Raw genomic sequence first — 27,169 nt, forward strand, 5'->3', positions numbered from 1 at the left:
AAGTGCCTGTGGTTTCAGAGCCACACAAGCAGAATGATTTTTACGAGCAGAAACATGTTGCTATCTTTTTACATACATATCATGAATGCTCAATCACAGTGAACCATGATATATCCTTGTAACATTGTTCATGTCCACTATAATGTGATGCTTCTGATTTTCCAATATCATTATCCTGGTTATAGCTCAGCAGGTAAGCCAGTATCACATCAGAGATATAAATTCAAAACAAGCTAAACAAGGAAGATCATTATTACTAAATTCTTAGATAATTTACCCTCAAATAAAAAGAAAAAACAATCTGCTCACTGCCAAAGCTGAAAAATCTTATAATTGTCCTACTTTTTTTTTTATAAAGGCTTAATTGGGACACAACACTAACTTTTTTGTTGTTGATAGTAGGGTCTGCATAAACATGTGTCTGTATGCATGTGTCCCTTGTTAGAATTCTCTAATATTTAATTTAATTTATTTGCTTACTTATCTTTTATCATTATCATTTTTTTTTTTTTAATGGGGGGGGGGGGGGGTTCAGATGTTAAATTTGAGGAATCTTGAGTACAGGATCCATAATAGTGTTGGGCCATGACTTAATTCCCTTTTAACCATATGGATCTTAAGCTACCCCCTGACAAAGTAGAAAGAAGAAGAAGAGGAAGAAAAAAAGAAGAGAGCCCAATCCAGATAACATATAGTTTCCATACCTTTGATGCCAGGTTCTTAACTAGTTCTATCATGGAATTCTTGAAGACTGTGCCAGCAGTAGGAGGCCGTTTGGTTACCTGCATAATACAGAGAATAAAGAATATATGTCATTGATATAAAGGAAGACCCGGATAAAATAGAGAGAAAGAGAGAGAGAGAGAGAGAGAGAGAGAGAGAGAGAAAAAGACTAATATAAATGGTAGTGGAAGAAAAAAAAAGAGACATACAGAGATAAAGTAGACATTGATAGATGTAGTTATATAGAAAGATTGATAGACAGATAGATGGCTAGCAGATGGATATTTCTGCAAATGTGCCTTTTCAACTATTGATCTCAACTGGTAACATAGATTAAAACTAAACAGTGAGATGACAGTTTGCATTTGTGCTCTTCTGTTGCTCTCAAGATGACTTGACCATTCAAACGATGTATGTATGCATACATCTACATTGTAAGTCATTTATCTATCAAGTATTGTATAAAAATTATCACATGCTACATCTTAATCACATATGACATAAAGGCATGATGATAAACTTACCGCTGTGACCTTCTGCTGACCTTCAGGCCACATGGACGAGATAGTCGGGTTCTCACTGGAGAAAAGAAGACGTTTGAAGTCTTGGAAGAGAGTATCCTTGTTCTTGTCCATGAAGCCAGTCACATCATATCTATGCAGGATAGCATAGAAAACAATAAGGTCTGTTTACTTCAAACAGTTCCAAACATGATCAAAAGTAGACTATGTCCTCGTCCAAGCCATTTTGCCATCATTGAAAGCGGCCAAAGTTAAACTTAGCTCAGCTAGTTCACTAATATTTTGTTTTAATTGTTTAAAATGGAGGGTTATCAAATAGCACTTCAATATTGTGGATTTCATACAGTTTAGGATAGAGCATTCAGAGAAAAAGAAGCATTATGACGGTGGATGAAAGGGAAGTTTAAAATCACAATATTGTGCAGTTTACACAGGTATAAAGACAGATGAAAGTTGAATAGGATCCCTTGGAAGTGATCAACTATTTTGAAGGTTGAATTTCAAATTCCCTGTCTCACACCTTTTTTTTTTATTGTAGATTAAAATATTTTCAGATACAAATAGATAAAATTTGAAGAGTTCTTGGAGTAGCACCACAATTATTTGGAAGTTGGTGGAGAGGGTGAATTTACATGTCAATAACATTAGAGATCTATTATCCTTATTGTGGAAGGACTCTGATGATGGACCACATCTTGCAGTGCGGCAGAACGGGTTGCACAGATGAAGACCTGGTCTTTGTAAATGAGACGGCCATCGCAGCCATCGGGCGACGGAAGAACTTAATTTAATTTAATTTAATTAAGGAACTGTACATTTATCTTGATCTATGGAGACACGAACGAAGTGGATGACTTACGTGACATCACCAGCGTAATGCCTGATGATGAAGTTCTTGCCATGTTCTAGACTCTTCTCAGATGGTTGCAAAGCTCTACTTGTGTAGTGAGGATGGGAGGACAGTTTCTTGTTCATTGCATCCAAGAAAATCTGTAATAAATAATAATAATGATATTAAATATTTAGGAGCGCTAAATACAACAAGTACCATAGCGTTTACAAAGACCAATATATGATAAGAGGACAAAAAATGTACAGTCTCACAGGAAGTAGATCAAATAGATAAGTTTTGAGAGATCTTGAGGAGGAGTTTGGACAGGGATTGGAGATGACAGGAAGAATTGATTGCTCATCTGTCTGTTAAGTAGCAAAGTACACAAACAAGAATATGAATTCTGGCAAAATCTATGGTTGTTTTAAATCAACAGGTCATAAAATGGTTGGAATTGTTTACAAAGTATTACCCCATCAGTGATCTTTCCCACGTTGAGGCAGGCCTCGTCGAGGATGGCGATGACCCCTTTATGGTTCTCCTCTACCAGGTCACAGATGATGCAGTTATTGAAGTAGTCTATGTTGGTCCACTCGATGCCTTCCCGCTGGTACTCCTCCTGCTCTTGCTTCAGGACTAGCTCAATGAAGAGCTGCTGAAGCTTCTCGTTGCAGTAGTTGATACAGAATTGTTCAAAGCTGCATGATCAAGGGAAGTAACATAAACAGGAATTATAGAAATGAGTTTCTTGAATATTTGATTAACTGAAGATCAGCTAGAGTACAGACAATGCCCCTGTGGAAGTATTATAAGCACTAGAAAATTCAGCCCGTAAAACACTTCTGCTTTTGAGAAATTGAATAATCAAAAATTTACCGGTGTTCCAAGTAAATTTTAAATATTTTAAAGAGCGCCTAAGGCCATTCCATGATAGCTGCGACCATGACAATTTCAGAATATGCAGTTCTGATAAATAATCTCCGAACAGGAATAGCAAATCAGTCGATTGTAGTCAAGAAACATTGCTTTGAAGCTAAAGTAATATCAGTCTTGATGGGGAGCTATACAACATAAAGAGTTTATTATTTATAATTTCATTATTTTAGACTCAATTTCAACCGCGACAACGATTATTGGATATTGTCAAATTGCATATGCTCCCAATATGTTTGTTTGAACTGAATTCATGACCCCTTATATATTCATCTTTCATACAATGACTACCCTAAAAAGGTCTGTGGTGCTCAAATTATGTGGCAAAACAGAGAACGACCAGATGAGGATGAAATGCATTTTGATATATGCCTTACCTGTTATCATCAAATATTTCAAAGCCGTAGATATCCAGCACACCGATGACAGTTTCCTTCCCATGATCCTTCACTGTACCCTTGACTTCAATAGCGCTGTTTATCTTGCCGACGATCCAAGTGAAGAGACGTTCATACATGGCCTGCATGTACAAATACACAATTGCTATCATATATGAGAATGGCGCTGTCTATAAGTGCATATACAGTCAAACCTGCTTTAGTGACCACCTGTCTACAAAGACCACAATTTTTGTTTCCCTTGAAAATGGTTTCTCATTGAAACATGTTATAAAGACCCCCTGCCTATAAAGACCACTTTTCTTGTCTCCCTTGGGTGGTCTTTAAACTTTAAAAACAGGTTTCACTGTACAAGATTCAACTGCAAATGCTCAGGAGACACGACTGACAACACATTAACACGTACATGTATCTAGTCACAAGAAGTACTTTATGGTCCTTCTTCAAATCTTTCTCGAAAATAGGCTGTAGGAGCAGTCCAACATCACTGATAACATTGATGATAATTGCAATATATACATCTGTGAAATTGGTCTCCTAAGAAAATTGTCCTAAAGGCTCATCAGCATAAATCCATGAGCTGGGAATGCGACATGGTTATCCGATAAATTCTTCATGTACATTTGGAGACTGACTTTCTTCTCTTTAGTTATGATTAATATCATTATACATGAACATGATACAAAACAGGCCCTTAACATAGGATTGCAAGAAGCCAAAGCCAAAGACTTTCTTCAAGTAAATGGATTCCTAATGGGTCCCATACAACATATAACTTTTATTCATTTCCATGATTTTCATCAAAAGAATGGAATATGTCTTGAGATGAGCACTGACTACGGGTCGTGACACAAAAAAACCTATTTCACTCATCTTATCAAAGGATTTTAGATCTTAAATGAATTAAATGGATGAAAACCATTAGGACACATTGTACGATTTCAATCGCCCATCAATGGGCCAATTTATAGTGCATTTATTTCCTATATTTAAATAAATCAATTTAGTTCCGTACCTTGGCAAAGGCATCCCTTCCATGGTACGCCTGTTCCTTGGTGTGACCTTTATGAACGACCTCGGTTGACCCCGCGGCAACGACCCTGAAGCATAGCGCCTGAACTAGCTCATCCTTGCTGACCTTGAGAAGAGATGCAAGAGTCTTGATGGCGTCCTTGTTCCTGACCTTTGACCCTTCCTCCTTGTCGGAACTATCCTCAAAGTCGACCTCACCCTACAGGTAAAACAGAATGAACAATACAAGGGGCAATTCTACATTAATGAAATAATATTATTATTTTTTTTTTATATGCATATCAGTAACATTAGATTTAAAGGGATAGTTGAATTCTGTTTTCAGACCGCAAATGCCTTCAAAGTGCATGGTTATTGATCTTATTCTTATCTATGACATTTCTAGTGCCCTTTGAGGACCTAACATTGCTATGAAGGTAATTTTAGACCCCCAAATGTGTGAAATTTAGCCAATATGATCATACCAATTCAGCTCCACTTTCAAAAAAACATGGTGACCGTTAATTAATTATTAATTAAAAATAACAATACATGAGCCGGCTAATTGTGGGTAATATAAGCAACACAAAAATGCCAACAAAAAAGCCAACATCGGCATTGGCTGAAATACGACGTAAAAGTGGTGGTACACAAGTATTAGAAATCGTTATATTTCAGCCGTCTCTGAACCGATTTTGACCAAACAAAGATGATTTTGTCATTTAAATATTATGTTCTTTCAAATTTGACACTCATTTTTTCATTATCTCATAAAAAAAAATATATTGTGTAGCGCCCTCTGCAACAGAACTCAACTATGCCTTTAAACCTAGAAGATTGAATGCATTAAAAAGTCGCGACATAATATGCTCATGAAAGTTTTATCTTCAACTCATGAAAGACGTCTTTTTCCCCCACATCAAATAGGAAAATATCTTTCACTGAGCTAAAATGTTGATCCCTCATGGTTTCTTGAGCAGCCTTATTAACACAGTCATCCTCCCATAATTCTATGACCATGTTCGGTTACATTTTCCCCTGTTGTAGGACACACACTCCTCCAACAATTGCTCTGCAGTCAATATCCTCAGTACTCCAAATGTACTCATAACTTCAACTCTAAACCCAACAGATAACTTAACTGCAATCCTAACTGACCTACATCATTGAAAAAAAAACAAGAATGAGCAATTGTCACCACAGCAAATGTTGGTGCTCCTAACGCCCCTCAATAGCTGGAACCATGCTTCGCCACAGACTGTAAGAGTGAACTTACCAGATGCATGATGGCAGCTACCATGGTCCAAACAGTCTTCTGTTCCTCAGGAGTGAAACCTAGATCCCTCATTGCTTCTTGCGCTGCCTTGTAGTCTCTCCTGTCATGTCCTACTTGTGAACCCTAGACAAACAAATGCATACATGCATGTATGTAAGATTTCACTTTTGCTATTAAAATGATATCATTGATTTGTATAAACTATAGGGATTTACATACTCAAAAAAAATAACTGCTGTAGTCCATATACATTTTTTGGATGGAAAGGAAGGGGGCGGGGAGAGATGGAACAATTTAATGAAAAAATACACAATAAGGCGCTGTTCAGATATCATACTGGACTTAGCATATTTTGCTGTAAATTGACAAGTACTTTGTCCACACACCATTTCTGCATTTCATGGCACTCCTTGTAGCTACTCGCCTCACCTACCATCCCAGTATAGCTTCCTGAGTGAGCTACCAAAGGGATTACTCCACCAAGTACCCAGATGAAAAACCATGGCATTTTTTATGACGATGTCAGGTGTATAATACGCTTCATAATCCTGTATCTCATAACAGGGAATCAGTAAATCGTATGATCAGTAAATGTCCACAGTTGCCATTCATTTTACACGTTTAACAAAAATGTGCCCTGTTGATAGTGGAAGTTTACTGGGTCATATCAGAATGAGCCTTCAAGGAGGCATATGTTTTGCAGTGCACTTAAAAACATAGGCAAAATGGGTTTCAAAAGGGAGTGTAACCCCCTGCAACAGGTCCACATTCCCCAAAGTTTCATACTAAAACATAGCTATTGTGAGCTGAATCAATTTAATGCTGTATGTTGTCTTTTTATTATTACAATAACAGTGTATCATATTTTTTTCCAGTAAGGGCTTTAGTAACCATTCTAGACAACATCTACACCTTTTGGGGGAAAAAGCTGAGGAAATAAAAAATACCTCACTTTAGCTTTGGACAATTTGAAAGGCCAACAGCAATGACAGAGTTGTTGAATGGAAATGGCAGTATAAGCTTTTGGACATCACAAAGCATGTTAACAAAGAGACATTTCTGCGATTTCAAATATGCTAAAAATTACTGCACTATAAACAGATGATTTTGTACTACAGATTTCCTACAACTGTGTGCTGATGGACAAATACAAAAATAGATGGATAGAGAAGGTACAACAATTTCTGATGATATGCTACAATGATGTAAAAAGTGATTGGAAACAAATTTTGCCGAAAAAAAGGGTTGCGCAAAGGACCTTTTTACTCCAGAACACATTCTAGAAAAAAGAACAGTTATTACAACAAAATCTAAGCAGGATATCTCTGAACATGGCGCAGTGGACTTGGTTTGATACTGATAGAAGATCTTGCACTACAAAACCTGCAAAGCTTTTCAGAGTGATCCAGTAACAAGCAAAGGGAGCCGAAATGCTCAAAGTTTAATGAAAACAATACTACTACTACTACTAACAGCATTTAACATGTATGGCAATGGGAACGAGATCATCTTTACAAAAATATGTGTGTAGCTTGTCTGTTCGTTTGGCTTTTGTATGTTTTTGTTTATTTTAATATGGCCTGTAGGGGGAAAACATATGAAGAAATGAACATTTCAAAAACTCTGTGGAATGTGCTTGATGGAAATAAAGTTTGCATGAACTTATAAACTTTGGGGAAATCTTATTAATTTGCCAAAATACTACAAATATTCAAAAATGAATATTTCTGTGAATGGCATTAAAGATTTGAGAATGATATCCATTTAATAAAAACAATATTTCTATGTGAAGAATAACCTTTTTCGCCTCAAAATCCTTTATTTTAGACATATTTTGAAAGCAAAATGCAATAGATGTTGGAAGTGGATAGAATATTGCTATGTAAAAAAGGAAAGAAGAGGTGAAATTGCAGCATATGACATACTTCATGTCGGGGTCAAGTATAGGAGCTTTATGTACATATCTGTTGCAACATGTACATGTAGATGTGTAATGTAGTAAACACACTAGATATAGAAATAGACTACAAAACAAAGCAATATCTAGAACAGTATGTTACAAGTGGAAGGCAGAAAGACTATTCTTTACAGAAAAGGTGATGATAATACTAAGTTACATACTTTTGCCTCAGGTAGCTCTCTCTGTTGGCAAGAAATAATCATAATATACAACGGATAAAGATGAAAGTATGAAGTCAGGTCACACAATGATACTTGTACCGTTATTACATAATAATAACAATTAACAACGCCATTTCAATATCTTATAATATTAATTGATGCTAAACACAAATGATGTGAAGATTGCAGGGATGAGATAAATTCCCCCCAAAAGAGAAAGATTAAATGGGGATTCGGGGGCAACGCCCCTTGAGGGGGGGGGGGGGGTAATAGGAGAAATTTGAGAAATATTTGTTACCCCATCTTGTTTAAAGGAACTCTATAATATTGTTTAGACGAGAGATTTTTTTTAAAAAATTTCGCTGTTTTTTCTTCTCTGTCTCGAACTCTCAAAATCGTCCCTGAGATTGATTGATGATACAGAATATGAAGGTAAGTAAATTTTGTTAGTAGGAAATTTGGACAGATATGATTGATGTTAACTTGATATCAATGCATGATCAATTACCCTTAGGTTTCTATTTCCCTGTACAATCAAAGGCATTGTTAGGAAAACAGAAATAAGGTCTGTTTTCTAACTTTGAAACATTAAATATTATTCCAAGAACAACTTTATCAAGTTTTGTTCCTATTCATTCAGATTCAGGGTAAGAGTTAGGATTAGGGTCAGGATTACAGTCAATAAACCATTAGAGTTAGGGTTAGGACTACGGTCAATATTCAGGACAGTATAAGGGTTAGCGTTGGGGCTAGATAAACCATTTAAAGTCACTAGTGTGGTGGGATATTCTGCAGTTTTGACTTACTGTAGCGCCATTTCCTTGGTTGATATAGAAGAAGGCTTTGGGATCTCTCTTTAACTTGAATTCCTTGAGAATCTGTTCTGTGCATCCTACTAAGAGCTGATAGAAAGAATGGAAATTCCTCTCTCCTTTCTGCTGGTGTATAACTCTTGACTGGAACAAATAACAAAAGAAAAAGGAAAAAACAACATTACAAATGCAATTAATCTTTGAAATACTAGACAAACAAATATTAACAATCTAAACCTCCTTTTAACAGTGATAACTGAAAGTGTGATTAATTGAATGTGGAGGGCAATCCAGATAGAATTTATTATATCATCTTTTGACAGCCAGAAGTGTGTCAAGTCTGTGTAAAATTTTTGACCTTCTGGCTCTGCAGTTGATATATATTTTGTTCTTCTATTTTGTTTCTTTTTTTATCTAAGTAGTTATCTTTTCTTTGGGAGAGGGTGTTTCCTACACTTCTACCTTGCCTAATTTTGTTTTCATTATGCGTGGTAGCTAGACTACATTAATAGTGCAACACACCCTAAGCAATAACTACTCTGCAGTCAAGCTTAAGACCCTCAATATACCAGGACTTGACAATCTAATACCCTAACCCTAATTGTAAAGTTGACCTAAAAATGAAATCACAACCCAGGCTCTAATCCTCTTATTAAATAACCCTGGATCAATTTTTCATTTCAAAGCAAATGTCAGATCACTAGGCTAATAATCTACATGGGTATAGTTTGTTTGGAGCCAGAAGGGCGTTAACTCATATGTTTAACACAGAGTTAACACCCTTCTGGCTCTGAACAGAGAACATGTCACTGAACTATTGATGGGATATTCACTCTGATTGGTTGATTTATTTTTTGATTGATTGATTGATTGAATGAGGTTTTTATTATCCAAATGTTCAAATACATCAATATACCAATAATAACAATAATAAATGCATGTTTGACAAAGATCTTGAATGGATAAAAGGGACCAGAAAATAGCATAAATTGCTAATCATGTCTGGTACCTTTAAAATACAGTATCTTATCAAATGAAAAATGTATATATATATATATATATGAATAATTATTGAAGACAGGTATACACTAAAGCTACTAGGGTTCCGACGAGTAGTCGAATGCCGAGTACCCGCACTGTTGACAACTACGATTTTTCGTACTCGAATATTCGGCCGCCCCCCCCCCCCCAAAAAAAAAAAAAAAAAAAAAATAAACATGGCATCTGAATATTCGCTGCGGCCTGGGAGTGTACTCGGGTATTCCATTACACGGTTGTGCACAGCCTTAAAAGCTACATGCTATTCTACGTAGCTAAGACAATACATGTTTGTGTGTTTAAATACAAAGCCTAAACTTGTATAAATAGGCATTCCTAATAAAATGAAATAAAAATGTATCATACACTGTCTGAAAATATAGAATATATTATCTAATAAAGGGCAAGAACCTTGGTTAAAAGGTAGCACAAATGTTGATAGAATTTTTATGTTTAAAACATAAAAATTCTATCAACATTTGTGCTGTATTACTATGAAAACAAGAAACTTAAGCTTTTTTCTCGGATCTGTGAGTGATATAAAATCTACTGGTAGTGTCAAGTATAATATGCATCCTGCTCTTCGGATTCCTAACTGTTTTGAAGGCTTAAAAGGTAATACAAAGTTTTGGTATGGGGTCATGAATTTGGTTTAAATTAACATATTAAAAGCATATGCGATCCTACAATATTCAGTGATCATTGTCGCGGTTGAAATCGAGTATAAAGTTATGAAATTGTAAATAATAAACTCTTTATGTTGTATAGCTCCCTCTTAAGGTCAAGAAAATAATTAAGCTATAAAACAATGTTTCTTGACTAAAATAGACCAATTGATTATTCCCTTTTGGAAATTATGTATCACAACTACATATTCTGAAATTGCCATGGTCGCAGCTACTATTGTATGGCCGTAGGTGCTATTTGTAATCCATCAAAATTTACCGGGAGCACCGGTAAAAATTTATATTCCATATTCCTCGAAAGCAGAAGCGTTTTAGGGGCTAAATTTTCTAGTGCTTATAATACATCCACAGGGGCATCCAAATATATCAAAATTGTGAAGAATCACTATCCAGCCAATTTTCAATATTTCCCAAAACTTTGTATTACCTTTAAGAATAAGAGAGAGAGAGAGAGACAAAGACAGAGACAGAGATAGAAAGAGAGAGAGAGAGAGAGAGAGAGAGAAAGAGGAGGAAGGATGGGGGGGGGGGATGATGCATACAAAGGTTTGTGCTCTTCTGGGGTGAAAGATCTCATAAATTAAATAGATTTGACAGCTGATATATTATAGTATTTTAAATGAAGTATAGTTACCAAATATAATTTCTATTGTCTCAGCTATTATTTTTCCTCATTGAAAAGTAAGGTTTTTGTTATTGTTTTAAAAAGTCTTCCCAATTAAAGCTTGGTACCTGTACATGATACATGTACATGGGTGTCGATCCGTAACTGATACCTATTCATCAGGGGGGGATGATCTATTCATTCATCCCCCCTGATGAATAGGTATTACGTAAGTATCGACACCCATGTACATGTACAACTTCAACTGGTACGTCATATTTCCAAGAAAATGGCTGCACCCATGTCATGCTGAAAGGCATCACATCTTGCCAAGAATATCTTTGTTATATACATTGTACATTGTACATCAAAGAGCAGGAATACATCTCATTTTATTCTTTGTGGTGAGGTTTCCTTGCCATTGTAGCTTCAAACAAACAGTGTATCAGATGACTAGACTATGTGATTCAAGTGGGAATTTAATATTACCTCATCACTTCCCTTTCCTATTGAAAAACATTATAACCATAATATAATAATAATAAAAACAGTACTCATAAAGCGCTTACCATCACACTGTAATGGTGTCAAACTTCCTTCAAAAAGGAAGCAAAGTCTCTACCTTTTATGGTTTTGTCTGGAGTCACAAAATATCATCAGAACAATGAATGTCAAATAAAATATGACCCAGCAAAATGTACAGTTGAAAGTGAGATAGATTGGTGTAAATGTTTATGTTAATATAAATAATCAGTTTGCTTTCAAGTTTTCTTCACACGATCAGGATGGACAGAATATTAAACTTGCAAAATTTTACATCATTTTTGTAGAGAAACTATGATCGGTTCAATTCTTGGTGGGAAATCCAATCTCATATCAATTCTTTGATTTGAAATAGGAAAAATGAAAATTAATGTATGTTGAAATGAGCTGATTCGAGCTAGCAGTTTTCTATCCATCTACTGAAATAACGTTGACTGGGGATATTATGAATAGACAGAATTCCATCTCAAACCTATACACGGGTGCAATGTGTAAATCTGTGGAAAACACTTTAAAGGTAAAGACCAGTTTTGAAAACGCCCCCCTCTCAAAAAATGAAATGGAAGCTCTTATTACCAATCATGTGAAAGAATATATTTTGACTAATACGTGTTGATACAAATTTTGCAGGGAAACCGCCTACTACTTGATATATTTGGTAAATTATTATATCTCTCCGGACCGGATAGATATCGTGCACGAGTCGCGTAGTCCCATATCCATCTTTCTGTGTTCAGTGCTTGTAACTTTACCAAGACTGGGCCAAATTTGTTATCATTTCGATGATTCCAGAACCTTGCAGTACACACCAATACTTATATGCTAGATGTTCAACCTTTTCTGATCGATTCCACAATGTTTCTTTCACAATGCAATCGCATGACCAGAACTGGTCTTTACCTTTAAAGAAATGATTTCTAAATTGAGGGTTTATCATGAAGCGGATCCATTTTTTGTAGAAGCTTGTCCTTCTATCCCTTTAGTAGATTTCCCATGGCACTCCCCACTTCCTAGGGTATGACATGCTGTAAGAGTTGGACTTGGATAGAAGGAAGCGATTGGGAGGGGATACAGACATTAATGTATCTACATGTATGTAAACCTGATTTAGATGAACTCATGCAAGGAGTGTTCAGAACATTTCTTTCTTCAAAATACACACTTGAATCCTCTTTTCTTGCAAGGGCATGCAGTTCCACTGTATTTTGCTGTTGGTCCATTTCCCCCTGTTGCCTAGCCTATCAAGGACCCTCTGATAAAGAGGGGGTGGGGTGAGGGGGGGGGGGTTACGTCATGTCTACATGGTGTTGACAAGCAAAAAAGAAACTTGTTTGTACCAAATATCAAAAGAAGTAGGGGGGGGGGGGGGCTCATCTGCACATACATTGTATATGTGAACAAATTTAGATTGTAGACTGGACCGAACGTTCACATGAACACAGCCTTAACCCTCATTTTACCTGAGAATGTAAGTAGGGGGTTGGGGCCTTTTCTCTGTAAATAAATCTACATTTTATTGGCTTAACAAAATAAATGCAGATATTCATAGAACTTTGTTAGGGGTAGGGGAACAGATTTGTCCTATAGAGGAATTTTGATAAATGTAGTCTCAAATTCATTGAGTGCAAAAGGGGGTAGGGGCCTTTAACACTTTAGTTGCTTTCCTTGCCTCTCTGCATGGCTGCTCGTTTGCAACATGTGCACTTTTGCACAAAATAATACGGCCTTGGCACCAGTTTCGTATATGTTGTACAGGACATTAACTTAAGCTATGGTCACAAATCAGAGCAGCGACCGACCGATCAGTAGCCTGCTCGGTTGCTGCTGGAATGTAGGCATCGCCCAGCGATTAGGTCGGTGCCCGGACAGCGACCGCCCAGCTAGGCACCGAGCGTATTTTGGGCAGCGAGTGAAAAGTGAGCAGGTGCCGCCCAAATTTTAACTCCGCGCTAAACTTCAGCGGCGAACGAGCGATGCCTTAAACACGAGCGGTGTCTGGGCGGCCGCCGCTTGGTGGCCGGGCAGAATTGGTTAAAACCTCACCGCTCGGCCGCCGAGCAGGCTACTTTTGGGTAATGTGACCATAGCATTAATTAGACAACATTTTCTAGCCTTTAAAGAAAATTAATCAGCAGTGAATACTTGGTAAATGGTTAGAGTAAAGTACTACCAGGGGTAGCAAGCAACTATCAAAGGGGGAAGTCCACCTTGATATTAAGTGGAATTTAATAAAAGCAGAAAAACAAGAAAAACAGGTCAGTGAAAGTTGGAGCAAAAACCGAATAATAATATGAAAGTTATGAATTTTTGAAGGTGAGATCAATCAAACACAAATTGGCAACTCTGTGACATATTTTGCAACCTTCCTTCCCATTCGCCATGTACTAATAAACTTCTTGAAAAATAATGGCTCTGCAAAATGACCCATTTCCGGTTTTGATTAGCTCCATGACGACCCATTTAACAACAGTTTAGATTGATCTTGTACTGGAAACGGGTATCTTGAAGTTATTGGTATACCGGTATCTATAATCTATCCCATTATAAAATACAGTGTTAATTCCACAGGGAGATTATTTGGGTGGCAACTCTGCAAAGAGTGGCTACACAACAGGACATCGTTCAAGTTTAACAGGAAAGCAGACTGAAGCTAGATGAATGAGAGGAGACCAATGTCAGTTCAATTTCCTCTTTGGGGGCTCTTACTCTCGGAATGTGGAAGGAAAGAGTGGGTATCGGAGCTTAAAATACATGGGGCATGCACTGAGTAGGTGATAGCAAGAGGTGAGTTTGCCACTTGACGACCTCCTGAAAAAGGTTGTGTAGCGCCCACAGATCTCGAGGTACATGTAGGCCATGAATTTCAATCTTTAGAACACATTTCTAAAGAAGATTTGAAAAGCACCCTCCTCCCCCTCCCGAAGAGTTCAATGCCAGTCTAATTTCCTGATTGGGGATCTTACTATCAGAATGTGGGAGGAAAGAGTTGGAATCCGCACTAAAAATACATGGGTGCATATGTCTATTTTGATGAGGTGAGGTTCCTTCTAACTTGCTGAAAATGCAAAATGAATTTCTATCTCTACAACACTTTCAGAGTACCGGGTAGCAGATATGAAAAAAGCATTTTGAGGTCCTGTTTGGGGTCTATAACTATTAAATGACAAGGGGACATAGTAAGGGGGGATTTTCAGTGAGTGTGTTTGTGCGGGGGGGGGGGGGGGGGGGGGGGGGGGGGAGGGGATGTGGGCCTGTGCCTACCAGGTTTGCCAATTCGAAAATGGAAAAGAAATATAGTGAGACAATGCATGAACAAGGAGAAAGACTGAGAGGAGAGGGAGAGGGAGAGATGGAGAGAGAGAGAGAGAGAGAGAGAGAGAGAGGAGGAGGAGGGGGGGGGGGGAGATGATGGGGGGATGAGACAGGGTGAGAAGGGAAGAGGAAGTTAAATAATAAGAATGGAATAACTGATTTTACTGCATCAGTTTCAACTGCACACACTAATTAATGTTCTATGTAACTAGTATCAATGAACACTGTACTGTAGGAAGAGGTTCTCACCATATGACATTTCCATTGGGACACATCAAAACCTGACATTATAATCTCCTCATATGATCTTAATGCCACAATAAATACCAGCAATTCATCTTTAGACAGCTAATTTCCTGAAAAGATACATGTGTACAGACCACAGTGTAAACCTTCAATCAACGTACGATTCCCCTATACCTGTACAATGTATAGCTTCTGCGTCCTCTTCTTGTTATATATGTACGCTTCCGTATTAAATAATTCACATGTGCATAAATGGTAACCAAAGAGCACAGGCTTATGCCCTGATTATTCGTTTCAGAAAAATTTGTTTAATGAGACCCCATTCTCACTCACTTCGTTGGAGCGCTCTGGAGCGCTCTAACTAAGACCCGTTCCTCAGGAGCAGTTCTTAGGTGAGTGAGAACGGTCAAAGTGGTCCAGGAAGTGGACTTCTGGACCGCTCCAGAAGACCACCTTCCGAGGTGGTCTTAAGGAGCAGGTCTTATTAAGAGCGGTTTGGAGCGCTCTAACGTGCAATGTGAACGGAAAGCGTACTTTGAACGGAAGTGAGCTAGTGACCTTCGGTGCAAAACATGTAGTACGGTACATACGGTTTGTATTCCGCGCGCGAAAAAATTTGATCTGCTGACCTGAGCTGCCATAGCAACAAGACCACTTTGACTCGAGGAGCGGTTTGAGCCATTAAAAACTGCTCGGAGTGTGTACGCTCGCAAACCGTTCCTCAAGACCCGTTCCTCTGGAGCGGTCTAACTAAGACCACTTTCAAAGTGAGTGAGAACGGGGTCTAAAATTATGGAAATGCAAGCATTACTTTCAACACACTAAACAAACAAAACTTTGTTATTCCTGGCTCATTTTTCCAGATTGAGGTGTCAGATGAAAGGGCAGAAAATGAACTTTCTAGAAATTGATTTTCTCTTTGAAATTCAGATACCGTTCGCCAAATAACTTTTAAGTACCCTTTCTTCAAATTGGTTTTAATCTCTCATGCGTGAAATATGCATCATAGGAGTTGCATCAAACGAAAGAGAGGGATCTAAGCTTTACAAATATGTGTCGTTTATTAATTATAATTGTGATGACGTTATGATAAAACATTGACAATTCTTGATTTTTTTTTCTTCTGGGGAAGCATATGCTTGAGAGGTAGAAACCGGAAGACCCCGCTCTGTAGCGCACACCCTTGCTCGACCTGTTCCTGTTCTTATTGATGTAAACGATGAGGTCAATTTGCTGAAGGTAGATTGAAATTATGAGAACAATAATGTTTGGTAGTGTCTTTAATTATCAACCAAAATCAAAACACCTGCTCTATTTTGAAGAAGAATTTTTTCTGAAAAACCTCTGACAATTGCAATAGCACTACCGCAAGCAAGTGCTCAGCACACGTACATGTAACCATGACAACATACATTGTGCATAAGTAGTGGGTTATTGATGGAGACAAATGCTCATATACCTGTTACAGCTCATTTTATGAATGTTATTACCAAAGAAAAAAAGATGCAGGTCAGTCACTCAATAATGTCCGACAGTGAAATCTAAAAGGTAAACAGGTTTCCTTGCATAATTTGAATAAGTACACACTGCTAACTGCTTGAAACCATTCATTTACACACAAAAAGGTTACCACTGCGTTATATGGTTAATAGCACCAGGTCTGAACAGAGCTTCAGTGTGAACACATCTCCTTATGTCTAGACCTAATGAAGCATCAAACCGTACTACTGATAGCTCATCCACAGAGAGACGTTTCGGTCTTTACATGCCTCATTTGCTCACAGTCCTATGGCAATATGCCATTAAGAGCTATTATGGTTTAGTGTAATGGATCACCTATTAATAAAAGTGGTTGAGACACGAATTGGAATTAGATATACATTAGCAATGACATCTTGCTCGTGGGAACAATGTTCAATGTTTGGAATGATAACAAGGGACCTTCACATATGAGGCAAGGATAAGCCATTTCCGTAATTAATCAAATTTAATGCGCACGTCTTTGTTAAGTACCTCATCACAAATTATTGCATTCACCTGTTGCAAATAAATGTTGTTTAATAGTAAGAAAGCAAATTGCATAGAACATGTACATAAGTTTATTTATTCATTTATTTATTTCTGATATTTATACAGGGTGGCACATATCACCGATTTTGTGGTCTTCCATGAAGTTGTTGCTAACCAGGACAAATATTATGGCTTGCCTTACCTAGCAATACGTAATGTATGCAATTCGAATTCTGACTATTGAAATACAATTATTCGTAACAGGTGAATGAAACAATTTGTAATAAGGTACTCAACACAGATTTATGTATTTAATTTGATTACATTACAAAAATTGCCTATTTTTAAAAAGACACAGGCTTCCTCTTATGACAACATAGCACTGATAATCATATACAGTTCACCCTGATGTTAAGATAAATGTAATATATGTAGAGAAATGAAAGAAAAAAATTAGTGAAATTAGTTAGTAAAATTAATTAGTGAAATTAGTTGGTAAAATTAATTAGTGAAATTAGTTAGTTAAATTAAATAGTGAAATTAATTTATCAACTGAAAAAAACCCATAAAAAAGGTCAGTGTTTGCTCATTTCAATTTTTTGGGGGGAGTAGTGGGCATGCGCGACTTGTCGCTGCTCTGCATGCGATTGCGAGGGGGCAAGAGGGGTCATGTGATGAAAAAACAGAAACATTCACTGATGTTTCAAGAGCGGGCATTCACACTGAAAAAGCGAGTGAAATTTCAGCAGTGTTTAAAAAGACCAGACTCCAGAGGTTTTTTGTTGTGATTGCCAGTAGTAACTACCGACAATTAAGCAGACAGAGTAGGCGCGTCTTCATCATCTCCAGATTGCCAAATAGCCCACTATATCTGATTTGGGAAATAATCCCAAAGTTACAAATTGCGTCTTCATCAGCTCGAGATTCAACCTCGTAACTTGAAACTCGACCTTGAGAATTAGCTCAAGATATTTTGCTCGGTGTTTGCGCATAGTGCAAGTTTCGGTCTGGTGAAGACGTACCGGACAAATAGCTGGGTATTTTGCCAAATAGTGGGATATTAATTTTGCAAACTATCTCAAGATATCTTGGGATGACAATCCCGACCAAATATCCCGCTAATTGCAACTCTGGGCTGATGAAGACGCAAATTAGCTGGATAGTTTACCATCAGGATAGTTCAAATAGCAAAAGATTTGGTAATCTCGAGCTAGTGATGACAGGCCTAATGTCATCAAAATTGATGATTTTTGGTTGCAGTGTAAATGTACCTATGGCTTCCAGATGTCACATGAAAATTAATTAATCTAATTTCCACCAGAATCTTATCATATGACGTTGGGTGAATCACATACCCCCAGCTGATCAGTCGTGGCTAATTGATTTGTTTGCTAAAAATAAAAGCACAGGAATAGCCCCTCCCCCAGAACAAACAAAGGCGATTCTCATTGATTTCTACATTTTATTGGAAAAAGGGCAAGATATTACAGCCCTTCTTATTAACAGTTGCAACTGATTTAAACTGAGCACAACTTGAAATCAATCACTATTCTGTAATAAAGAAATAGGATTTGCCATTAACTAGAGGACTTGTGATTAATACGAGTCAATAGCAGCTCTATACATTTAAGAGACATGGCGCTACATGAAGAGAAGAGGTTGTTGAAAGAAAAAGAAAAAGAAAGAAAGACAAGGGAAATCAAAACAAAATAAAACAAAACCAAAACGAAACAAAACAACATTTTTTAGCTAGATACAAACCATATGTACATTTGTATCAGTCAAGTACTACTTCCTAATTTCTACTGCACTTTTCCACTTAATAGTTTGGCTGCCATCCCAGGCTAATTAACTTATTAACTAATTGACATTCTCAGACAGATAGCGTCTGACACTCTACACTATTAGCTGTGGTCTGGATTAGATGAGCATTTTCTTTAATTAATAATGTCCTCAGTTTACAAGCAATGTACTTCAGTGCGGATATATTGTCAATGTTTTAATATTTCAAAATTGTTATATAGTTATATTTTTCTTTAATTACTGAATATTAATGGGCATTAGTGATATATTTAAGAGTATTAATGGATTTATTTTAATGTCAAATAACTACAAAAAAATATATATAAATGGTTACTATTATTTCAAATCTCATGTGATATCATTACTTTGTCAGATTTCATTGCATGTTCAATGAAACAGGACTTAAAACCAATGAGGGGATATGAGAATTGGGACTGACTAAATCAGAGATAGAGAGAGAGGAGGGAGAGAGAGAAAGAGAGAGAGGGAGAGAGGGGGGGGGGGGGGGTGGAGAGAGAGGGAAGAGGAAAGAGGGAAAGAGAGAGATAGGGGTATACACAGATACATACATGCATAAGATGAGAAAGAAAAAGAGACGAAGAGAATATACATTTCTTAACTTTTGTTTAAAAAAACAAACTATTTATCAATAATACATGTACATGTATCTCATTACAGCCTTTTTTCTTCTCTTTTTTCCCTCCATTTCATCCAATTAATTTGTTTAAAACTGTAATCAATGCACACCCTAAAACAAAAGCTACTGGATTCATCCATTGTATTCTAACACTTTTCCCTACATTAAAATTTATGCCTACATATTGGATCTGACTACAACATCTTATGCAGCTTTATTACCATGGTAACTGCACGCTTGCATTTGCTAAAGTAATCAAAGGTGTGACGAGAAAAGGCAATGTTGATGAGCTGAATACCGGAAATTAGATCTCAATACATGACGGCTACTGTTCACTTTGCACTTGCTGAATGATTCGCAAATGAATTTGATCATTCTTATTGTCATTAAGAGAAAGGAAACGGAAGTAATAGATGAGGATATGATGATGAGACAATTAAAATTGGGGGATTGATGATTAAGGCAATTTTATGGTGATGATGACCAGGAGCAGGAGGAAGAAGAGGAGCCAAGAAGGAGGAGGAGGAGGAGGAGAAGGATGAAGATAGTAATGATGAGGGCAGTGGTGATGATGATGATGATGATGGTGGTGGTGGTGATGATATTGATAATGATGATGATAATGATGATGATGATGATGATGATGATGATGATGAAGATGATGATGATGATGATGATGATGATGATGATGATGGTGGTGGTAGTGGTGATGATGATAATGATGATACTTAATGATGATGATGATGATGGTGGTGGTGGTGGTGGTGGTGATGATGATGATGATGATGATGATGATGATGATGATGATGATGATGATGATGATGATGATGAAAATGATGATTGTGGAAGTGACATTAACTCCCTTTTGGCTCTCACAGACTACATTCTTTTTGAAGGGTAACATTTTTCTTGAAATGATGACACTGTTATGGACAGCTATGGACAGCTTTAACCCCGCCTTGCGCGAGTAGGATCTGTTAATTACTGATGATGCTCACTCAGGCTAATAATAGACTGTCGAGCCTTATCAAAACTGTGTACTTCATTTGCAAGTGAATGGACTTTCGATGGATGGTCTACTATCAAAATTAAATTTGCAAGTAATTAATGCATGCAACAAATTTCAAGGACATTCGCAATAACATTAACAAAGGGTATTAACTCATATCACTTAACACACGGTTCATGCCATACTAGCTTTAATCACACAATAGCTATGTTTACATGGGACCATCAGAGTTTTAAACAGTAAGTTTGAAATGTCGAAGTCACAAGTACCTACTAACAACGAGGGTTCACTAGAAGGGACTCGATCAAACAACAACTCCTGAAGTTTTGTAACTACCAGTCATGCAAGCAATCATTGTAACTACGTAGCTGGGCAAACTTGATGTTAATTGTATCTGCACAGTGCATAGCGATGTAACTCCGCTCGTAGTTTATAACTATGATTAAAGTTAAAGTTTAAAAACCACTAGTGCGACTGCATAGCCCTTGACTACAACATGACCTAAAAGTTTGAAACCATGACCAACAGTTTAAAACGATGATTTCAAAGTTTAAAACCATAATTCAAATTTCAAACTATGACCAAAAAGGTTTAAAACCATGATTTAAAAGTTGAAAACCATGACAAAAAAGTTTAAAACCATGACCGTAAAGTTTAAAACAATGACCGAAAAGTTTAAAACCATGATTTAAAAAGTTTAAAAAGTTTAAAACCATGACCGAAAAGTTTAAAACCATGATTTAAAAAGTTTAAAACCATGATTAAAAAGTTTAAAACCATGACCTAAAAGTTTAAAACCATAACCTAAAGTTTAAAACCAGGACCGTAAATGTTAATACCATCTTTTAAAAGTTTAAAACTATGATTTAAAAGTTTCAAACCATGACCTAAACTGTGAGTTTACAGACTGCAGTGTGAACCTAGCTGTCTACCTCACACAAGGTCTAAATCGTCTCCTAAATCAGTTGTCATTCGACACTCACTATATGAGACTGATAGCTGCTATTGGCATTAAGTACTTAAATCCCAATTATCCCCATATGTCACTTATGATATGTATCACTTTCTGACTGAGGGATTCAATGGATTAATGATAATATGCCAGGATCCAATCACCTTGGTAACAGAGCCTATCCACGTGGTGTCGTTTATTGGTGAATTATTAACTACACTTTCAAGTTCAAAGGTCTAAATTCCTAAGATGTGAGTGTCTTGGATAGTAAATCACACAATATGTCTTTTTGTTTGATTATTAACAAGGAGTAGTTTATAGGTGTTTGGGTGTGGTTTAAAGGAAGTGAAACATATGGCTTGTCCTCATCAGCTCGAGTTTGCCAAATACCCCGCTATTTTAACTATCCCGATCGCATATTATCCAGCTAATGTGCGTCTTCATCAGCCCGAAGTTGCAATTAGTGGGATATTAGGTTGATAAAATATACCAAGAAATCTTTGACTCGATTCCATAATATCCCGCTATTTGGGAAATAGTGGGCTAATTTGCGCCAGTCCAAGCTAGTTTTTTGATGAGCATATCGGTCTTGAGAAGACGCAATTTTGAGCTTCGGGATAATATCAAGTCTGAAAATAGCAGGTTACTTAGCAAACTTGAGCTGATGAAAACAGGCCTACCTATATGGATTCATTTACCTATTAGTGGTTTCTTAGTTTGAAATATGATTTTTTTTTTAAAGGGCAAGAAATTATATTGAATAAAGGATGTGAAACTGAAAGTGTCTTGTGTATGTCACTCACAGAACTGGCTGATAATATACTGCTGTCTGCCCATATTTTATCTTTTAATTTCCTCTATTCGTGAAACTAATTGAGACAATAGGATTCATTCACGATCATAAAGTCTATTTCTATTTAGAACTATATTAATCAATCTTTACAGATCAATAAAGTTTTGAAAAGATACAAACATATAAATCTGAGAAGATATAAACTCTTAATTATCTATTAAGAATAAATGATATTGCCACAGGCATTTCATGAAAAGAGGTATGAGAACATTCTTCATATTTTATGGGCGATGGTGGGTGTAACTACTTAGTATAAGTAACAGTATTGATAATCAAAATGAGGGAATCCCCAAAGAAAAATAATTATCACATTTATTACAGATAAACCTGCACCTGTATATAAAGACCGCTCAAGGGAGAAAAGAAAAGTGGTATTTATAGGTAGGTGTTACGTACAGGTTCCTTTAGTACACGTTTTCAGGAGAAAACTTTTTCAAGGGAAATGAAAACATGGTCTTTATAGACAGGTGGTCACTAAAGTGGGTTTGACTGTACTTTACCTTTTCTAGAAGATAGTTGTTGATGTGTCCTCCAATGGGATCTCCTTTGAAGTCAAAGTTGATATCCATGTACTTGCCAAAGCGACTCGAGTTATCATTTCTGTTGGTCTTGGCATTCCCAAAGGCTTCGAGGAGTGCGTTGGACTGGATCAAGATATTCTTCACTCTATTACACAAAATTGATACCAGCAACATCAATAGTAAACAAAACAACAACAACAACAAAGATTATTGGTGATAATAACAGTAAGGATAATGATGATGATGACGACGACGACGATGATAATAATAATGCTCTACTACTACTACTACTACTACTACTACTACTACTACTACTACTACTACTACTACTACTACTACTCCTACTACTACTACTCCTACTACTACTACTACTACTCCTACTACTACTACTACTACTTCTACTACTACTACTACTACTACTACTACTCCTCCTCCTCCTCCTACTACTACTACTACTACTACTACTACTACTACTGCTACTACTACTACTACTACTTCTACTTCTTCTACTACTACTACTACTACTACTACTACTACTACTACTACTACTACTACTACTTCTACTACTACTAATAATAATAATGATTATAATAATGATTTTCATAATTAAAAAAAAGGAACATTATTATGATATATTCACATAATCCCTGATGATTTATTCCATGTAATGAAAATATTACAATGTTATGCAAACTTCTGCATGAAATTATCTCCATTGGCGCTGGAAATCATCCCTGACATTTGCCAACCATAGCACATATACATGACAGTTCCATGGTAGTAAAATCAAGGAAGAGAATAAAGGACCCACACGTGACTGAAACAACAACAACCTAAACCATAAACAAAAAAAGCCTTCAGATGCCATTGAGATTTGAGAGTTTCCACTGAAGACAGTTTCAGTTTCAATTTTTATTAATTTCCAATTGGAATGACCCTACATTAAAGTACATGTACATAGCCTTGGGATTTGGTTGCATTAATAAATGATAATGACAGTTTTGACACATATATCATAGTGCTCCTGTGGTTATTATGACATATTTTGATGATTCAAGGTACATCTAATGGTAGCTGTAAATTCAATCTCTAACGATAATACTTTTATGAGGTGTTACTCAGAAACAAAGTGCACCAACCATTTATATAGGCATAAAGTTAGAAAATCTGGGAAGCGAATAAATGTACATGTTCATGTGCTATTGTATTCTAACATAGTGTACGTACACGTTGTAGCTTAGTCCAGATTCTGTCTGTTTTTATTTATTTCTTATTCTTCAATCATCTTTGTCTTCCTCCCGTAATTACATGCATCCAACACAGAGCGCGGTGTCTTCAGTAATTAATCGTGCGATCCAAAAAAAATACACACCGCCAAAAAAAAGCGGGGGTAAGGATGAAAGGACTGTTTCCATTTTAATCTTGAGGGTGTGTTATTATCTAGCTGATTGAAAACAGTCCAGACAGTGGACTAGTCATAGCAATGGGGAGCATTCATGGGCCCCCACTGCATTGACCTAGTAAGGTAAAAAGTTTGAAAGGAGATGGTGCACATTGACCTACCTCTCTACTTCTTGCTGTTGACTAGCATTGGTGACTGCAGCGATGTATCTCATGATGATCTTAGAGGCTTCTGTCTTGCCTGATCCACTCTCACCTATGTAAAGAGATAAATAAATAGATGAATAAATAAATACATGAATAAACAAATAAACACAATTTTTTTAAAGGTACACTGTACATGTAGCAAACAAATATCAACATATTTTCTAGACATCTACTTCAATGTAGATTGCATTCTTTTTACATCAAATAATATACAATGAATTACAGATCACACTTTACAAGAAATTTGAAAACATTCAGTGGAAAGTATCTAGAAACAAATAGTTGATGTATCCTTTTATATGTGCACTTGATGGACATCTTCAGCGAAAGCTTTTACCCATGTAACACAAATTTTTTAATCTCTAATTTCATATTTTATGTACATTGAAGTTATAAGCAATGTGAGTATTGTGAACACCTTTATGCCTTTGTTTTCTGGATGATTTGCAGTTTGTTACAACCTTTTCTTTTCTGTGTGTCCTCATTGACCCCCTCCCCCTCCCCCTATCTCCTCTCCACTCCTCTATCACTGTCTTTCTCCTTGTTCCTTCACCCTCTCTTTCCTTCACCACCCTCTCTGCATGCAGTCCTCCATTTCTGAATCTCTCTAACATCACAGCACCATCCTCTTCCATTCCTGTCTCATTTCCTATAGCCTTGACCCTTCCTGGTCAAATTCATTTGCATACATTTTCAATCAGCGCTTGTGTCTTAATTGGGACTCGATTATGAAGGATTAATGTCTTTGACTTATAAACCAACTCACTATTGCACTGTGCACAACGGAAGCATTTTGTATCAATTTTGGATAATTGTATTTGATAGTTTCATGACACACCAGACTAAAATCACACCCCAAAGACTGCCATTTGACCAATGATCCAACATTTGCCCCTGTAATATTTTCTCCCAGCTTTCTTTTGGTAAAGATAGAAGATTTTGCTTGCAATACAGTTTAAATGTTGGTTTAAGTGAACCGGAAGGTGTAACGTTTGGTCCAGGGATGAAGTTAAGAATTCAATTAGTGTAGTTGGTTATTTTATTTTACCTGACTGCTAAGAAAGCATAAATGTAAGCAACCAAACGGCCGACGGCTTTAGGTCCTCTCCGAGGGACCTGGTAATGACGATTAATGCCTTACCAAAGGGCACTAGCGCATCGCCTTGGTTTCGAACCCGGGTCACCGGATTACGAGACCACTGCTCTACCAACTGTTTACAGTGACCTAAGTCATTCAACTCACCTAGAGCATTTATAACTCGAAAACATTTTACTAATTAATTTCAGTTTCATATCTGGATTGATCAAATAATACAATCTAGACAAATAGAATACTTTGCGAAAGTCTGAACTATATCAAAACTTATTCTTACCAGCTGTCCTAATTTACATCAATATATTTACCTGTAATAATCATTTTATGTGTGGTATGCTACATGTGCATGTATTATCTGCAAGTCATAGTGCAATGGTTCTGTTGACTTGACTTAGACTTACATGTACTACTAGTATAAGAAATTTGGAGAAATAAAGAATGAAAGATGTTTCATTTTTCAAAATTGTAAATCTACCTGTAGCATTCAACATCCCATGACAATATGATAGCATTTAATCCAGAGAATATCATTGTGCTGATTCACTGAAATATAATTACATTTGATTGTGTCCATTTGTGGTATGACATGCATTTAGTAGAAGGCCCAATAATACATATTAGACCTCGTAAAGCATGGTATTATATAGTGTAGAATGGTGTATTAAAGATTACTACTAAAATACATGATGCTGCAATCATCCAACTTGCAAATCAGCAACAGTAAATAAGCAACAATTAGGAGTGCTACAGTAGATTGTTTTTAATCAAATTCAAATGCTGCCCGGTCATGGCCATCTATATCCCTGCACATCAGCCGGATAATGGACCCTTTCTGGTTGATCTAATCAACCTTGTGTTATGCTATAATTTGACTTCCAGTATTATACTGCTTCATATAGTTTGCAACCACAAACCCTTGTCAGTTGTAGCAGGAAACGCAGGGTCTGACCACCTGTAGGACTGTAGACTACACCCAATACATAACCCTGTAGTTTAGCTTCTCCTGACACAGTCAGACCATTAGTAGGTACAATGTTAGGCTAGGCTAGGCTAGGCTCAAAGCTTTATACAATTTTGGTAAAGTTCTGTAAAGCCAGAAACTTTCACAGGAATTTAAGGTAATGCAAAGTTTTCAGAAATTTTGAAAATTGGATTGATAGTAATTTTCTTAAATTTGATATATTTGGATGCCCCTGTGGATGTATATATAAGCACTAGAAAATTTAGGCACTAGAAAATTTAGGCCCTATATCATTTCTGCTTTTGATAAATTGAATAATAAAAAATTACTGGTGCTCCCGGTAATTTTCAAATATTTCAAATATGGTAGCTGCTATTAAAGGCCATTCCATGGGAGCTGCGACCATGAAAATCCCCATACCAAAACTTTGTATTACCTTTAAATATTCACATTTAAACACAAACAATTCTCTTGCCATGAAAAAGAACACCCTTATGTTCACTTAACGTAAGTTTCATATCGCGACAGTTTCAGACTTGCATCAAAGAGAGTCTGCACCCACAGACTGAATTTCAATACAAATTTGTCCTTGATTAGGCCCAATAAAGACTATTAATTTGTCCTCGATTCTGACTTACCATACATTCAGACTACTAGTTTTCA

General features: G+C 36.7%; 1 protein-coding gene across 2 annotated transcripts in view; it reads right to left on the reverse strand.

Annotated features, from left to right (window-relative positions):
* LOC373223 (myosin I gamma) overlaps positions 1-27,169 on the reverse strand; it is a 56,670-nt gene that overhangs the window by 12,233 nt on the left and 17,268 nt on the right. Inside the window, exons 3-13 of one of the 2 annotated variants that reach the window (XM_030990556.1) lie at positions 24,405-24,498; positions 22,821-22,986; positions 8,622-8,771; positions 7,816-7,836; positions 5,695-5,817; positions 4,423-4,638; positions 3,387-3,529; positions 2,549-2,774; positions 2,104-2,234; positions 1,248-1,377; positions 705-782 (exon numbers count right to left, since the gene is read on the reverse strand). In XM_030990556.1, the coding sequence (XP_030846416.1) occupies positions 705-782; positions 1,248-1,377; positions 2,104-2,234; positions 2,549-2,774; positions 3,387-3,529; positions 4,423-4,638; positions 5,695-5,817; positions 7,816-7,836; positions 8,622-8,771; positions 22,821-22,986; positions 24,405-24,498 (1,478 nt within the window). The remainder of the gene's footprint in view (positions 1-704; positions 783-1,247; positions 1,378-2,103; positions 2,235-2,548; positions 2,775-3,386; positions 3,530-4,422; positions 4,639-5,694; positions 5,818-7,815; positions 7,837-8,621; positions 8,772-22,820; positions 22,987-24,404; positions 24,499-27,169) is intronic. The other variant, XM_030990557.1, reaches the window with a different exon arrangement.

The sequence above is a fragment of the Strongylocentrotus purpuratus genome, unplaced genomic scaffold, assembly GCF_000002235.5.
Source record: "Strongylocentrotus purpuratus isolate Spur 01 unplaced genomic scaffold, Spur_5.0 spur5_scaffold_19, whole genome shotgun sequence".
NCBI classification, from domain to species: Eukaryota; Metazoa; Echinodermata; class Echinoidea; order Camarodonta; family Strongylocentrotidae; genus Strongylocentrotus; species Strongylocentrotus purpuratus.